Here is a 17,160-nt window from a genome sequence, read left to right on the forward strand (position 1 = left end):
TCTCCCATCCAGCCACTGAATCCATTTTACTACTTCAATATTAATACCTAACGATTGAGACTTCCTAACTAACCTTCCGTGCGGAACCTTGTCAAAGGTCTGACTGAGGTCCGGTACACGGATAAATACAGCAGGTGTGAGAGGAGAAGGTGACTCTGAACCTGCTGTTCCCAGTGCTCCCCAAATGAACAGCTGAAACAGATCTACTGAAGACAAAGGTCTGACTGAGGTCCGCTACACGGATAAATACAGCAGGTGTGAGAGGAGAAGGTGACTCTGAACCTGCAGTTCCCAGGGCTCCCCACCTGAACAGCTGAAACAGATCTACTGAAGACAAAGGTCTGACTGAGGTCCGGTACACTGATAAATACAGCAGGTGTGAGAGGAGAAGGTGACTCTGAACCTGCAGTTCCCAGTGCTCCCCACCTGAACAGCTGAAACAGATCTACTGAAGACAAAGGTCTGAATGAGTTCCGGTACACTGATAAATACAGCTGGTGTGAGAGGAGAAGGTGACTCTGAACCTGCAGTTCCCAGTGCTCCCCACCTGAACAGCTGAAACAGATCTACTGAAGTCAAAGGTCTGACTGAGGTCCGGTACACGGATAAATACAGCAGGTGTGAGAGGAGAAGGTGACTCTGAACCTGCAGTTCCCAGTGCTCCCCACCTGAACAGCTGAAACAGATCTACTGAAGTCAAAGGTCTGACTGAGGTCCGGTACACGGATAAATACAGCAGGTGTGAGAGGAGAAGGTGACTCTGAACCTGCAGTGCCCAGTGCTCCCCACCTGAACAGCTGAAACAGATCTACTGAAGACAAAGGTCTGAATGAGGTCCGGTACACCGATAAATACAGCAGGTGTGAGAGGAGAAGGTGACTCTGAACCTGCGGTTCCCAGTGCTCCCCACCTAAACAGCTGAAACAGATCTACTGAAGTCAAAGGTCTGACTGAGGTCCGGTACACTGATAAATACAGCAGGTGTGAGAGGAGAAGGTGACTCTGAACCTGCAGTTCCCAGTGCTCCCCACCTGAACAGCTGAAACAGATCTACTGAAGACAAAGGTCTGAATGAGGTCCGGTACACTGATAAATACAGCAGGTGTGAGAGGAGAAGGTGACTCTGAACCTGCAGTTCCCAGTGCTCCCCACCTGAACAGCTGAAACAGATCTACTGAAGACAAAGGTCTGACTGAGGTCCGGTAAACGGATAAATACAGCAGGTGTGAGAGGAGAAGGTGACTCTGAACCTGCAGTTCCCAGGGCTCCCCACCTGAACAGCTGAAACAGATCTACTGAAGACAAAGGTCTGACTGAGGTCCGGTACACTGATAAATACAGCAGGTGTGAGAGGAGAAGGTGACTCTGAACCTGCAGTTCCCAGTGCTCCCCACCTGAACAGCTGAAACAGATCTACTGAAGACAAAGGTCTGAATGAGGTCCGGTACACTGATAAATACAGCTGGTGTGAGAGGAGAAGGTGACTCTGAACCTGCAGTTCCCAGTGCTCCCCACCTGAACAGCTGAAACAGATCTACTGAAGTCAAAGGTCTGACTGAGGTCCGGTACACGGATAAATACAGCAGGTGTGAGAGGAGAAGGTGACTCTGAACCTGCAGTTCCCAGTGCTCCCCACCTGAACAGCTGAAACAGATCTACTGAAGTCAAAGGTCTGACTGAGGTCCGGTACACGGATAAATACAGCAGGTGTGAGAGGAGAAGGTGACTCTGAACCTGCAGTGCCGAGTGCTCCCCAAATGAACAGCTGAAACAGATCTACTGAAGACAAAGGTCTGACTGAGGTCCGGTACACGGATAAATACAGCAGGTGTGAGAGGAGAAGGTGACTCTGAACCTGCAGTTCCCAGTGCTCCCCACCTGAACAGCTGAAACAGATCTACTGAAGTCAAAGGTCTGACTGAGGTCCGGTACACGGATAAATACAGCAGGTGTGAGAGGAGAAGGTGACTCTGAACCTGCAGTGCCGAGTGCTCCCCAAATGAACAGCTGAAACAGATCTACTGAAGACAAAGGTCTGACTGAGGTCCGCTACACGGATAAATACAGCAGGTGTGAGAGGAGAAGGTGACTCTGAACCTGCAGTTCCCAGTGCTCCCCACCTGAACAGCTGAAACAGATCTACTGAAGACAAAGGTCTGACTGAAGTCCTTTACACTGATAAATACAGCAGGTGTGAGAGGAGAAGGTGACTCTGAACCTGCAGTTCCCAGTGCTCCCCACCTGAACAGCTGAAACAGATCTACTGAAGACAAAGGTCTGACTGAGGTCCGGTACACGGATAAATACAGCAGGTGTGAGAGGAGAAGGTGACTCTGAACCTGCAGTTCCCAGGGCTCCCCACCTGAACAGCTGAAACAGATCTACTGAAGACAAAGGTCTGACTGAGGTCCGGTACACTGATAAATACAGCAGGTGTGAGAGGAGAAGGTGACTCTGAACCTGCAGTTCCCAGTGCTCCCCACCTGAACAGCTGAAACAGATCTACTGAAGACAAAGGTCTGAATGAGGTCCGGTACACTGATAAATACAGCTGGTGTGAGAGGAGAAGGTGACTCTGAACCTGCAGTTCCCAGTGCTCCCCACCTGAACAGCTGAAACAGATCTACTGAAGTCAAAGGTCTGACTGAGGTCCGGTACACGGATAAATACAGCAGGTGTGAGAGGAGAAGGTGACTCTGAACCTGCAGTTCCCAGTGCTCCCCACCTGAACAGCTGAAACAGATCTACTGAAGTCAAAGGTCTGACTGAGGTCCGGTACACGGATAAATACAGCAGGTGTGAGAGGAGAAGGTGACTCTGAACCTGCAGTGCCCAGTGCTCCCCACCTGAACAGCTGAAACAGATCTACTGAAGACAAAGGTCTGAATGAGGTCCGGTACACCGATAAATACAGCAGGTGTGAGAGGAGAAGGTGACTCTGAACCTGCGGTTCCCAGTGCTCCCCACCTGAACAGCTGAAACAGATCTACTGAAGTCAAAGGTCTGACTGAGGTCCGGTACACTGATAAATACAGCAGGTGTGAGAGGAGAAGGTGACTCTGAACCTGCAGTTCCCAGTGCTCCCCACCTGAACAGCTGAAACAGATCTACTGAAGACAAAGGTCTGAATGAGGTCCGGTACACTGATAAATACAGCAGGTGTGAGAGGAGAAGGTGACTCTGAACCTGCAGTTCCCAGTGCTCCCCACCTGAACAGCTGAAACAGATCTACTGAATTCAAAGGTCTGACTGAGGTCCGGTACACGGATAAATACAGCAGGTGTGAGAGGAGAAGGTGACTCTGAACCTGCAGTTCCCAGTGCTCCCCACCTGAACAGCTGAAACAGATCTACTGAAGACAAAGGTCTGACTGAGGTCCGGTACACTGATAAATACAGCAGGTGTGAGAGGAGAAGGTGACTCTGAACCTGCAGTTCCCAGGGCTCCCCAGCTGAACAGCTGAAACAGATCTACTGAAGACAAAGGTCCGACTGAGGTCCGGTACACTGATAAATACAGCAGGTGTGAGAGGAGAAGGTGACTCTGAACCTGCAGTTCCCAGTGCTCCCCACCTGAACAGCTGAAACAGATCTACTGAAGTCAAAGGTCTGACTGAGGTCCGGTACACGGATAAATACAGCAGGTGTGAGAGGAGAAGGTGACTCTGAACCTACAGTGCCCAGTGCTCCCCACCTGAACAGCTGAAACAGATCTACTGAAGTCAAAGGTCTGACTGAGGTCCGGTACACGGATAAATACAGCAGGTGTGAGAGGAGAAGGTGACTCTGAACCTGCAGTGCCCAGTGCTCCCCAGCTGAACATCTGAAACAGATCTACTGAAGACAAAGGTCTGAATGAGGTCCGGTACACCGATAAATACAGCAGGTGTGAGAGGAGAAGGTGACTCTGAACCTGCAGTTCCCAGGGCTCCCCACCTGAACAGCTGAAACAGATCTACTGAAGACAAAGGTCTGACTGAGGTCCGGTACACTGATAAATACAGCAGGTGTGAGAGGAGAAGGTGACTCTGAACCTGCAGTGCCCAGTGCTCCCCACCTGAACAGCTGAAACAGATCTACTGAAGACAAAGGTCTGAATGAGGTCCGGTACACGGATAAATACAGCAGGTGTGAGAGGAGAATGTGACTCTGAACCAGCGGTTCCCAGTGCTCCCCACCTGAACAGCTGAAACAGATCTACTGAAGACAAAGGTCTGACTGAGGTCCGGTACACGGATAAATACAGCAGGTGTGAGAGGAGAAGGTGACTCTGAACCTGCAGTTCCCAGTGCTCCCCACCTGAACAGCTGAAACAGATCTACTGAAGTCAAAGTTCTGACTGAGGTCCGGTACACGGATAAATACAGCAGGTGTGAGAGGAGAAGGTGACTCTGAACCTGCGGTTCCCAGTGCTCCCCACCTGAACAGCTGAAACAGATCTACTGAAGACAAAGGTCTGACTGTGGTCCGGTACACTGATAAATACAGCAGGTGTGAGAGGAGAAGGTGACTCTGAAGCTGCAGTTCCCAGTGCTCCCCACCTGAACAGCTGAAACAGATCTACTGAAGACAAAGGTCTGAATGAGGTCCGGTACACAGATAAATACAGCAGGTGTGAGAGGAGAAGGTGACTCTGAACCTGCAGTTCCCAGGGCTCCCCACCTGAACAGCTGAAACAGATCTACTGAAGACAAAGGTCTGACTGAGGTCCGGTACACGGATAAATACAGCAGGTGTGAGAGGAGAAGGTGACTCTGAACCTGCGGTTCCCAGTGCTCCCCACCTGAACAGCTGAAACAGATCTACTGAAGACAAAGGTCTGACTGAGGTCCGGTACACTGATAAACACAGCAGGTGTGAAAGGAGAAGGTGACTCTGAACCTGCAGTTCCCAGTGCTCCCCACCTGAACAGCTGAAACAGATCTACTGAAGACAAATGTCTGACTGAGGTCCGGTACACTGATAAATACAGCAGGTGTGAGAGGAGAAGGTGACTCTGAACCTGCAGTTCCCAGTGCTCCCGACCTGAACAGCTGAAACAGATCTACTGAAGTCAAAGGTCTGACTGAGGTCCGGTACACGGATAAATACAGCAGGTGTGAGAGGAGAAGGTGACTCTGAACATGCAGTTCCCAGTGCTCTCCACCTGAACAGCTGAAACAGATCTACTGAAGACAAAGGTCTGACTGAGGTCCGGTACACGGATAAATACAGCAGGTGTGAGAGGAGAAGGTGACTCTGAATCTGCAGTTCCCAGTGCTCCCCACCTGAACAGCTGAAACAGATCTACTGAAAACAAAGGTCTGACTGAGGTCCGGTACACTGATAAATACAGCAGGTGTGAGAGGAGAAGGTGACTCTGAACCTGCAGTTCCCAGTGTTCCCCACCTGAACAGCTGAAACAGATCTACTGAAGACAAAGGTCTGAATGAGGTCCGGTACACGGATAAATACAGCAGGTGTGAGAGGAGAAGGTGACTCTGAACCTGCGGTTCCCAGTGCTCCCCACCTGAACAGCTGAACAGATCTACTGAAGACAAAGGTCTGACTGAGGTCCGGTACACGGATAAATACAGCAGGTGTGAGAGGAGAAGGTGACTCTGAACCTGCGGTTCCCTGTGTTCCCCACGTGAACAGCTGAAACAGATCTACTGAAGACAAAGGTCTGACTGACGTCCGGTACACGGATAAATACAGCAGGTGTGAGAGGAGAAGGTGACTCTGAACCTGCGGTTCCCAGTGCTCCCCACCTGAGCAGCTGAAACAGATCTACTGAAGACAATGGTCTGACTGAGGTCCGGTACACTGATAAATACAGCAGGTGTGAGAGGAGAAGGTGACTCTGAACCTGCAGTTCCCAGTGCTCCCCACCTGAACAGCTGAAACAGATCTACTGAAGACAAAGGTCTGACTGAGGTCCGGTACACGGATAAATACAGCAGGTGTGAGAGGAGAAGGTGACTCTGAACCTGCAGTTCCCAGTGTTCCCCACCTGAACAGCCGAAACAGATCTACTGAAGACAAAGGTCTGACTGAGGTCCGGTACACTGATAAATACAGCAGGTGTGAGAGGAGAAGGTGACTCTGAACCTGCAGTTCCCAGTGCTCCCCACCTGAACAGCTGAAACAGATCTACTGAAGACAAAGGTCTGACTGAGGTCCGGTACACGGACAAATACAGCAGGTGTGAGAGGAGAAGGTGACTCTGAACCTGCAGTTCCCAGTGCTCCCCACCTGAACAGCTGAAACAGATCTACTGAAGACAAAGGTCTGACTGAGGTCCGGTACACGGATAAATACAGCAGGTGTGAGAGGAGAAGGTGACTCTGAACCTGCAGTTCACAGTGCTCCCCACCTGAACAGCTGAAACAGATCTACTGAAGTCAAAGGTCTGACTGAGGTCCGGTACACGGATAAATACAGCAGGTGTGAGAGGAGAAGGTGACTCTGAACCAGCGGTTCCCAGTGCTCCCCACCTGAACAGCTGAAACAGATATACTGAAGTCAAAGGTCTGACTGAGGTCCGGTACACGGATAAATACAGCAGGTGTGAGAGGAGAAGGTGACTCTGAACCAGCGGTTCCCATGGCTCCCCACCTGAACAGCTGAAACAGATCTACTGAAGACAAAGGTCTGACTGAGGTCCGGTACACGGATAAATACAGCAGGTGCGAGAGGAGAAGGTGACTCTGAACCTGCGGTTCCCGGTGCTCCCCACCTGAACAGCTGAAACAGATCTACTGAAGTCAAAGGTCTGACTGAGGTCCGGTACACGGATAAATACAGCAGGTGTGAGAGGAGAAGGTGACTCTGAACCTGCGGTTCCCAGTGCTCCCCACCTGAACAGCTGAAACAGATCTACTGAAGACAAAGGTCTGACTGAGGTCCGGTACACTGATAAATACAGCAGGTGTGAGAGGAGAAGGTGACTCTGAACCTGCAGTTCCCATTGCTCCCCACCTGAACAGCTGAAACAGATCTACTGAAGTCAAAGGTCTGACTGAGGTCCGGTACACGGATAAATACAGCAGGTGTGAGAGGAGAAGGTGACTCTGAACCTGCAGTTCCCAGTGCTCCCCACCTGAACAGCTGAAACAGATCTACTGAAGACAAAGGTCTGACTGAGGTCCGGTACACAGATAAATACAGCAGGTGTGAGAGGAGAAGGTGACTCTGAACCTGCAGTTCCCAGTGCTCCCCACCTGAACAGCTGAAACAGATCTACTGAAGACAAAGTTCTGACTGAGGTCCGGTACACTGATAAATACAGCAGGTGTGAGAGGAGAAGGTGACTCTGAACCTGCAGTTCCCAGTGCTCCCCACCTGAACAGCTGAAACAGATCTACTGAAGTCAAAGGTCTGACTGAGGTCCGGTACACGGATAAATACAGCAGGTGTGAGAGGAGAAGGTGACTCTGAACCTGCGGTTCCCAGTGCTCCCCACCTGAACAGCTGAAACAGATCTACTGAAGACAAAGGTATGACTGAGTTCCGGTACACTGATAAAAACAGCAGGTGTGAGAGGAGAAGGTGACTCTGAACCTGCAGTTCCCAGTGCTCCCCACCTAAACAGCTGAAACAGATCTACTGAGGATAAGTCAGAGATCAAAGTCTCCATTGCCATGTAGAACTCCTAGAACGTGCAGGAGATTAATATCGATCACTATCCCCTCTGATACCAGCAGTTCGGTGACTATACAGTAAATACACTCACCTCATTTTCTTCTCTACTGAAATGTCCCTCCTTTGTCAGCATCCAACCGAGTCTTTCAACTTTTTCTTCAATTGCATGTTTGAGTCTGTCCCTGTAGAACTTGGTCAGTTGGTACAGTCGATACTCGCCCCCCTCTGCCAGGAGGTCGGAGATTGTAAATTCTGTCTCTGCGAATATAAAATGAGAATGTAGTCACAAACTCAAATATCACTTATCTCCATTGCTTCACCCAACTCAACAAACCAGTCATGTCTTGAACCTCAGTGTTTACCTGCTTTCTACTGGAAACACGTATTTTGCCGTAATCTCCAACACTGGCCTTAAAAAACCGACCCATCAATGCGCTGTGCTAGACGTTCCCAGAAGAAACCCATTCACCAGCAACCTGTCTCTCAAATCGTCCCATCCACTCACCGATTTCAGTTTAAAATGGACAATAGATGTTGGGACTGTCGCTTCCCAGAGATACTCTCTCTATCCTGGCGAATGCATTTCCCATAAATCATATCCTGGAAATACTCTCTTACCGAGCTGACAGGTAGTCGCCTCACTTGTGCCGGTTCCAGGGTCCTGCTCAGTGTCTCTGACGTCACTGTCTCTGGGCTGACAGGCAATCACCTCACTTGTGCCGGTTCCAGGGTCCTGCTCAGTGTCTCTGACGTCACTGTCTCTGGGCTGACAGGAAGTCGCCTCACTTGTGCCGGTTCCAGGGTCCTGCTCAGTGTCTCTGACGTCACTGTCTCTGGGCTGACAGGCTGTCGCCTCACTTGTGCCGGTTCCAGGGTCCTGCTCAGGGTCTCTGACGTCACTGTCTCTGGGCTGACAGGCAGTCGCCTCACTTGTGCCGGTTCCAGGGTCCTGCTCAGTGTCTCTGACGTCACTGTCTCTGGGATGACAGGCAGTCGCCTCACCTGTGCTGGGTCCAGGGTCCTGCTCAGTGTCTCTGACGTCACTGTCTCTGGGCTGACAGGCAGTCGCCTCACTTGTGCCGGTTCCAGGGTCCTGCTCAGTGTCTCTGACGTCACTGTCTCTGGGATGACAGGCAGTCGCCTCACCTGTGCTGGGTCCAGGGTCCTGCTCAGTGTCTCTGACGTCACTGTCTCTGAGCTGACAGGCAGTCGCCTCACTTGTGCCATTTCCAGGGACCTGCTCAGTGTCTCTGACGTCACTGTCTCTGGGCTGAATTTGCTCCTCCTCCTCTGCAGCCGGACCGCATTCCATTGGGACATTGCTCTCAATCTGACCGTGCTTTGGAACCTTGCTTCCCGTGTCCCGATCACATTCCCTCGATGAGCTGCCGGGTAAAAGCCTCTTGAGGACTTTCTGTACCCGATTTAATTTCCCACCTGCTGTAAATGATGAATTGCAGGTTTAGAGTGATTTGTGCTCGAACAAGGATTCACAATGGGTGTCTGCAATGGAGCCAGGAAACGGGCTGACCGGATTTGGAGTGGGACTGTGCTGGTGAATGTGAACCACACATCCTGCTAGGTGACCATTACGGTAAGCCAGTGAGTGGACACATCCACTCCCAGAAAAAGAACTGGATAGACACAGTAATACTGATCACCGACTACGCATTAGCTGAACACACCAAGAATCAGCGGTTATTAATGCAAAGGCATTAGGTGATACCGGGAATTATCACTGGGATTATTTCCCACAAACTTAAATCTCCCTGGATCACAAACTGTCCAGTCACCTGTGTCACTCACAGACAAGCCACTGGATTACTCGTGGTCCGATCCTCGAGATCAAACGTTCTCCGGTTGCTATGTCACACACTTTCTTGTCCCCTGGGTCAAAGACTGACCACTGCCTTGAGATGGACAACGTTCAGTCCCCTGGGTTACAGACTGAACATAACCTTGAAGCCCATGATGCCTGGTCCCCTGGGTCCCATCCCGTCTCCTGGATAATAATTGTCATGTAGCAACTATACAAGTCATTGGCAAAGGGAGAGTCTTGCGTGCAGTTCCAGTAGCTAAACAAAGTCTCGCTGAGAGAGCTTTGCATTTGCTAAGGATGCAGTTGCTAACAATCTACAGGATGGATGGGATTCAGCTGGAAAGTGTCGGGGAGATTCACAATTACGTTACCGGATGGGGTTGTTTGTTATCCGGTTCGGCTGGGACAGTTTGCCCCGGAACACGGGAGCTTGAAGGGTAAACTTGCACACGTAAAACAGAATCAGAATCAGGTTTATTATCACCGGCAGTGACGTGAAATTTGTTAACTTAACAGCAGCAGTTCAATGCAATAGGTAATCTAGCAGAGAAAAAATAATAATGAATAAAATTTTTTAAAAAGTAAACAAGGAAACCAATTACGGAAATTGAATAGATTTTTTTTAAATGTGCAAAAACAGAAAGACTGTGTATTTTGAACAAAGTTAGGTAGTGTCCAAAGATTCAATGTCCATTTAGGAATGGGATGGCAGAGAGGACGAATCTGTTTCTGAATCGCTGAGTGTGTGCATTCAGGCTTCTGTACCTCCTCCCTGATGGTAACAGTGAGAAAAGGGCATGCCCTGGGTGCTGGACGTCCTTAATAATGGATGCTGCCTTTCTGAGACACCGCTCCCTGAATATTTACAACTTCCGGCAGCTTCTCTCGGTCCTGTGCAGTTGACCCTCCATACCAGACAGTGACAGACCAATGCAGACCACAAATGAAGTGTCTCCTGATGCTCAGCCATTTCCAAGGCTGGCAATGTTCTCGGCTCGGCTACAGAAAACAGAGTTCGGAAAACTCCCCTCATCTACTTTGCGCAGCGAGGGGGGAGTTGAGAGCTGCCCTGACAAAACCTGAAATGTTGTATTATAGCACAATCTCTGAAATCCCAGAAATGCTCTTGTCACCTGTCTCTGAATTTTATAAATGAAAGTTGAAGATGTCTTTCACCTCTAAACAGGCCCTGATGTGCAACAAACCCTGAACCTAGATAATGTTGTAGGGGTGGAACTGGACTCTCTGACGGTGGTGTCTGAAAAGAGGATGCTGTCCAAGTTGCATGTCATCTTGGAAAATGCTCCCCTCCACTCCATAATGTACTGGTTAGGCACATGAGTACATTCAGCCAGAGACTCATTCCACCGAGATGCAACACTGAGCGTCATAGGAAGTCATTCCTGCCTGTGGCCATCAAATTTACAACTCCTCCCTCTGAGTGTCAGACACCCTGAGCCAATAGGCTGGACCTGGACTCATTCCCACTTGGCATGATTAAATTATTATTATTTATGGTTTTATATTGCTATACTTCTACACTATCCGTGGTTGGTGCGGCTGTAACGAAATCCAATTTCCCTCGGGATCAATAAAGTATGTCCGTCTGTCTGTAGACTTTTACGTAACAAACAGCACCGCTGTCACATTCCTGTTTGTGTTTCACTCTCACGCTGCTGATTCAGGGTCTCCGGCTCCTTTCACTCAGGTGAAGCTTTGCCTGGTGAGTGGAGTCATTCGACCATTACTGGTGTCAGGTCCCTGCGCTGGAACTGTTGGACCGATCGATTACACAAAGTCACTTTACCAGTGGGATCAATGACACTGCTTGATGAAACTTTTTCTCTGCCCTGTTAGCGCCTGTGTAAGCTTCTTTTTCTGAACTATTGTGCACCAACAGGGTAGAAGTTTAGTTATAAAGGTCCAGGTGAACATACCTGTAGCCATTCTGATTCTGGCTGACGGTTGTTGATTGTCGTCGTCTTGTTTACACTCTGATCCCGGTGCAGGACAGCTCCACTTGCTGGTGATGCCCTGAATTAAACACAACAAGCAGACAGTGAGTCAGAGAGAGTTGGATTACTTTGCAAATGTGACAGTACAGCCATTCTCTGTATCAGAGCCGCAGTTCGCATCAACTTCCAAACCATGTCTGTATGTCTGTCCAGTGATATCTGGAGCATCCTTCCGATAGAGGCACAGAGCAACAGATCACAGATACTGACCCTTCAGCCCATCGAGACAATGCTGACCACAGTGTACACTGAGATGGTCCTAATTTTCAGGCCTTTAGTACAGGGTCAAACAGGAACATAACTTCATTGTAAAACCTAATTCTGCTTAATCACAGATTCGCAGGTTATGACAATTTATTAGTAGAAAAGCAACTGATGACGACAGGGTAGGTAAATATAAATTATTGGTTGGCATTTGCTAGTTAGGACTGAGTGAAATGTGGTGCTGGGACATTTGGCTTCAAGGGGGTTTGCTCTCAGCAGAGGCTCGCACGACGATATACTCGAGGGTAAGTATATCATTGCAGCTTGCAATAGACAGAGGAGTCAATGACATGTTGCTGTAGTTCATGGTGATTCCACATTTCTGCAATCACTGCAGCAGGAAACAAAAGTGGCATCTCCTGACTGGAGGAAATTCTCCACGCATTTTGAGATAATTGTGACGTAACACAGCCGAAGCAAGGAAAGGTCAGAGGTGATGTTGGAAATGGACAAGCAATGTGAGGGAATGTGCGTGGCTTCGCAGAGCTGATGCTGACATCTGCAATGATTGCGACTGAGTCTGATAGAGGCATAAATGGTATTTCTAGGCTTATTCAGTCTGACTCCAGCTATTTTCTACCTTCCTTGGTACAGAAATGTAATGTCTAAAGAACTAGCGTTTGAGTGAATGAGACTCACCAAACTTTCTCCTGAATGAGTCAATGGAAACTCTGATTCAGACTGAGGGTAAGTTGTTCTACTCAGAGAGGTGTGGATCCCCGGATTGCCCTGTCTGTTATGGAGGTGGAAGCAAATACAATGGGGGCTTTAAGTGAAGTTTAGATAAGCACATGGGTGTGAGGAAGATTGAGAGGTTATGGACATTGTGTAGGAGGGAGTCATTAGTATATTTCGGGGGGTGTTGATTTACTTTTCCGCTGGTTTGGCACACCATTGTGGCGGGAAGGCCTGTTCCTGCGATGTACTGTTCCATGTTCTGTTCTATCTTCAGCACCAGGAGTTTCTATTTGACTCCCACTGGCAGATGGACAGGTGACAGTCAGGGGGAATTTCCAAATGCAAATTGATTTCTGAAACTCCGCTCTATTTCTACCGGTGCAAACACAAAACAGCGTATTTAACCCCAGCCTCTCCCTGTGAGGGATGGAATGGGGACTCGTCCTCTGCTTTGCTTCCAAAGGAACTTCACAACCAAACACCTGAGCACAGAACAGAAATACTCGCTCAACATCTCATAAACCCGGACAGCTTGATCCCCTGACTCATTTTATCTGGATCAAATCAGGTGTGGTATCCCAGGTCCAACCTCAGAGGGTCACAGCCCACACCGAGAGACTCACATCTTTCCCACACCTCACACTGGGTGTTCCCACAGCCCACAATGAGAGATTCATTGGGGGTCCTGGTGCAGGAAACACAAAAAGTTAGTATGCAAGTGCAGCAGGTGGTCAAGAAGGCCAATGGAATGCTGGTTTTTATTGCTAGGGGGATGGAGTATAAGAACAGGGAGGTCTTACTGCAGTTGTACCGGGTATTGGTGAGACCACACCTGGAGTACTGCGTGCAGTTCTGGTGTCCATATTTAAGAAAGGACATACTGGCTCTCGAGGCAGTGCAGAGAAGGTTCACTAGGTTAATTCCGGGGATGGGTGGGTTGATGTATGATGAGAGGTTGAGTAGATTGGGACTCTACTCGTTGGAGTTCCGAAGAATGAGAGGCGATCTTATTGAAACATATAAGATTGTGAAGGGGCTTGATCGGGTGGATGCGGGGAGAATGTTCCCAATGATGGGTGAAACTAGGACTAGGGGGCATAATCTTAAAATAAGGGGATGCCATTCCAGGACTGAGATGCGGAGAAATTTCTTCACTCAGAGGGTAGTGGGGCTGTGGAATTTACTGCCCCAGAGAGCTGTGGAAGCTACTACACTCAATAAATTCAAAACGGAGATAGACATTTTCCTGGATAAAAATGGCATTAGGGGATACGGTGAGCGAGCAGGTAAGAGGACAGGAGGCTAGGTTTAGATCAGCCATGTGATCTCCTGGACCAGTTTTCGATAGCTTGGATGGGTCGGAGAGGAATTTTCCAGATTTTTTCTCCTCAATTGGCAACTCGGTTTTTTCCCCCGGGTGATCACATGGGTTTGGGCGGGATGAATAATAAAATAAAATGGGCGGCATGGTGCCCTGTTGGTTGGCACTGTTGCCTTGTGGGATTCGGTGAAAACTAGAGTTAAGATTGGATCAGCCATGATTTTGTTGAATGGCGGAGCAGGCTTGAGGGGCCGATTGGCCTACTCCTGCTCCTATCTCTTATGTTCTTATGTTCTATACCAGGTCAATTAGCAGCCCCTTTTCTCGTCGTGTAACAGGAACAAAATGTTTTAAATATAAAATTGAAAATATAGCACTCAGTACAGGAGATTTTTTTTTTCTGTTCTTTTGACGTAGAAACGATTCACTGACTGCAAGGTGTTTGACACCCAGAACAGAATTGCATAAATACTATCCCTGCAATTTTCTTCATTCCATCGATAAACATGTTCAACACTCTCTGCAGCTCTGGTGAGCTGTTGCCCTGGCGACGGAGGAAGTGGCTCGCAAAGATAACCGAGCGGGAAAACAACAAACTCAGTGTGACATGTTCTCAGTTTCATTGTGACGAAGATGAACTGAACATTCAGCCATTTTGTAATGGTGACACTAAAATTCCGGTGGTTGTCTTTACCCTGTCGAGGTGCATTCGGTAAATCTCATGGTGGTTCCAGCTCTACAGAACTCTCAGCAGCGCAGATGCTGGCCCAACATAAAAACAAATTGTTGGATACGACCCTTCCGCAACAAATGTCGATGTTGTGCAGAAGTTTCAATTGAGATTCACAGAGACCTTAAAGCACAGACACAGGACTGTTAGCCCATCCAGTCCGTGCCGTGTTCGGTGTGGTCCCATCCCCCCGCACCCAGACCGCAGTCCTCTATACCTCTCTCATCTAGATACCCACCCAAACATCGCTCAAATACCACAATCGAACCTTCATCTCTCACTTCTGCTGGGAGCTGGTTCCCCATTCGCACCACCCAGTGAGTGAAGTAGTTCCCCCTCAGATTCCCCTTCAATGTGTCAGTTTTTGCCCCAAATCCATGATCTTACCCAGCCTGAGGGGAAAATGTCTCCCTGCATTCACCCAGCTTATAGCATCATAGATTTCTGTATCTCTAGCAGGGGTTCCCAACTTGGGGTCCATAGACCCTTCCTTTAATTGTAGGGCAAAATGGCTTAGAAAAGTTGGAACCCTGCTAGGGTACCCCGTCATTCACTTGTATTCCAGGTAACAAAGTTTAACCTGTTCAAACTATCACTATAATTAATTCCTGAAATACCAGCAATGTCCGTGTAATTTTCACTGCACTCTTTCACGCTTATCGGTAACTTTCCTCCAAGTAGCTGACCAGAACTGCAGACAATTCTGCCTATTGTAGAATCACGGTGCCCTTTACAACTTTAGCATTAATATCCCAACCCCTCTTCGTAATAGCCTGCGTTGTGAAGGTCAATCTGCCCAAAACTCTCTTTATGACTCTGGTGCTACCTTAAAGGAATTGTGGATCTGTAACACCCACACCAGGACAATCAGGCTCAAAACAGTTATTTTCCCCAAGTAGTAAGCCTGATCAACACCTCTACTCACTAACCCACGCTCCACACCCCACACACTACCAGTTTAACATTTCCTGACCGTTCCAGACACTCCTGTGCCTAACGTCACTTTATGGACAGACAATCAATGTCAGTCTCCATATGTCCAGACACTTCTGTGCCTAACGTCACTTTATGGACAGACAATCAATGTCACTTTCCGTATGTCCAGACATTCCTGTACCCACCGTCAACTTATGAACATAGAATCAATGTCACAGACCAGACAATTGTGCAATATTGCAAAGGAAGTATTGCTGAATCAAAAATGCAATCAAGTAGAAGGCTATATTAACAACAGCAAAGATATGCACAAAAAAAAAGGAAATTGCTGGAGTTAAGGAAACCTCCTCTGCAGGATGCATAACAGATCAATAAAGTATGTGACAGCTGGATTCAGTATATAGAGCAGCTTTTTCTGAAGATAATAGAGGGGAACCCCCAGATATTAAACACCCTAATTCTGGCCCACCGATTGCCAAAGAAGAAATAACTAAAGCAATGAAAAGCATGAATCATGGTAAGGCCACTGGACCTGATGAAATATCAATGGAACTGATACACGCCCAAGAAGATCTGGGCATAGACATTCTTTCTGAAGTGTTTAATGGCGGATATGAGTCTGGTGTATTCACTGACGATCTCTTGAAATCAGTGTTTATAACTCTGCCTAAAATTCCTGGAACTTTTGACTGAAAATTATAGAATAATCAGTCTTGTGAATCACATAATAAGAATTTTGTTGAGAATTGTTCTGAGTCGAATCAAAAACAAGTTAAGGCCAGAAATTTCTAAACTGCAATAAGGGTCTATTTAGGATAGAGGAGCTAGGAACGCAATTGTCATGCTACGAATACTTTCAGAAAGGGCAATTGAATATCAAAATGATGTATTTTTATGATTTATTGAGTTCACTAAAGCATTCGACGAAGTCAACATGAAAAATTATTTCAAATTCTCAGTAAACTAAATATTGACGGAACGGACCAATAATCTCTTCAAAATGTATTTTGGAATCAAACGGTGGAGGTAAGAATTGATGATTTAATAAGCATTTGGACTAAAATTCAAACAGGAGTTAGGCAGAGATGCGTTGCCTCACTGAAATTATATAACATCTAAACTGAAATGATTTTCAAAGAAATAGAAGACCTAAATGGGATGGAAATTGGAGGTGTTAACATCAACAATATGAGATATACAGATGATACCACCCGAACAGCAAGTGCTGCAGAAGGCCTACAAATCCTCCGAGATAAAGTAGTACAAACAAGTGCAGATTTTGGTCTGACCATCAATTGTAAAAAAAAATCCAAATATATCGTCACATCAGAAGAGCAGAATTCTCCCAAGTGCAAATTGTCCATCAGTAACAAAAGAGATTGAACAAAAGACCGGCTGTAATTACCATGGTAGCTTTATATCACAAGATGCTAGAAGTAAAGTAGAAATAAAAAGAAGAATTGCCATTGCCAAAAACAACTTCCAAAAAATAAAATCTATTTTTCCCAACAGACACATTTCAATGACAACAAAGCTTAGGCTACTAAAATGCTACATCTGGTCAATCTTGCCGTATGCTTCCGAAACATGGACGATAACATCAGAACTCCAAAGAAACTTACAAGCAGCAGAAATGTGGTTTCTCACAAGAATTCTGAAAATATCATCTAGAGATGGGGTAATTAATGAGACAGTACACCAGCATGCCCAGACAAAAAGATCTTTAATGAGAATATTACATGAGAGGAAACTTCAATTCCTGGGCCATGTCATTA

The 17,160-nt window shown here is 47.6% G+C and overlaps 1 protein-coding gene across 1 annotated transcript in view; it reads right to left on the reverse strand.

Moving 5' to 3' along the window:
• LOC140720483 (NACHT, LRR and PYD domains-containing protein 3-like) overlaps window positions 1-17,160 on the reverse strand; it is a 67,069-nt gene that overhangs the window by 47,506 nt on the left and 2,403 nt on the right. Inside the window, exons 2-4 of the mRNA XM_073035334.1 lie at window positions 13,022-13,083; window positions 11,379-11,475; window positions 7,714-7,880 (exon numbers count right to left, since the gene is read on the reverse strand). Coding sequence (XP_072891435.1) covers window positions 7,714-7,880; window positions 11,379-11,475; window positions 13,022-13,083 — 326 coding nt within the window. The remainder of the gene's footprint in view (window positions 1-7,713; window positions 7,881-11,378; window positions 11,476-13,021; window positions 13,084-17,160) is intronic.

This window comes from Hemitrygon akajei, unplaced genomic scaffold (assembly GCF_048418815.1).
Source record: "Hemitrygon akajei unplaced genomic scaffold, sHemAka1.3 Scf000043, whole genome shotgun sequence".
Taxonomy (NCBI): Eukaryota; Metazoa; Chordata; class Chondrichthyes; order Myliobatiformes; family Dasyatidae; genus Hemitrygon; species Hemitrygon akajei.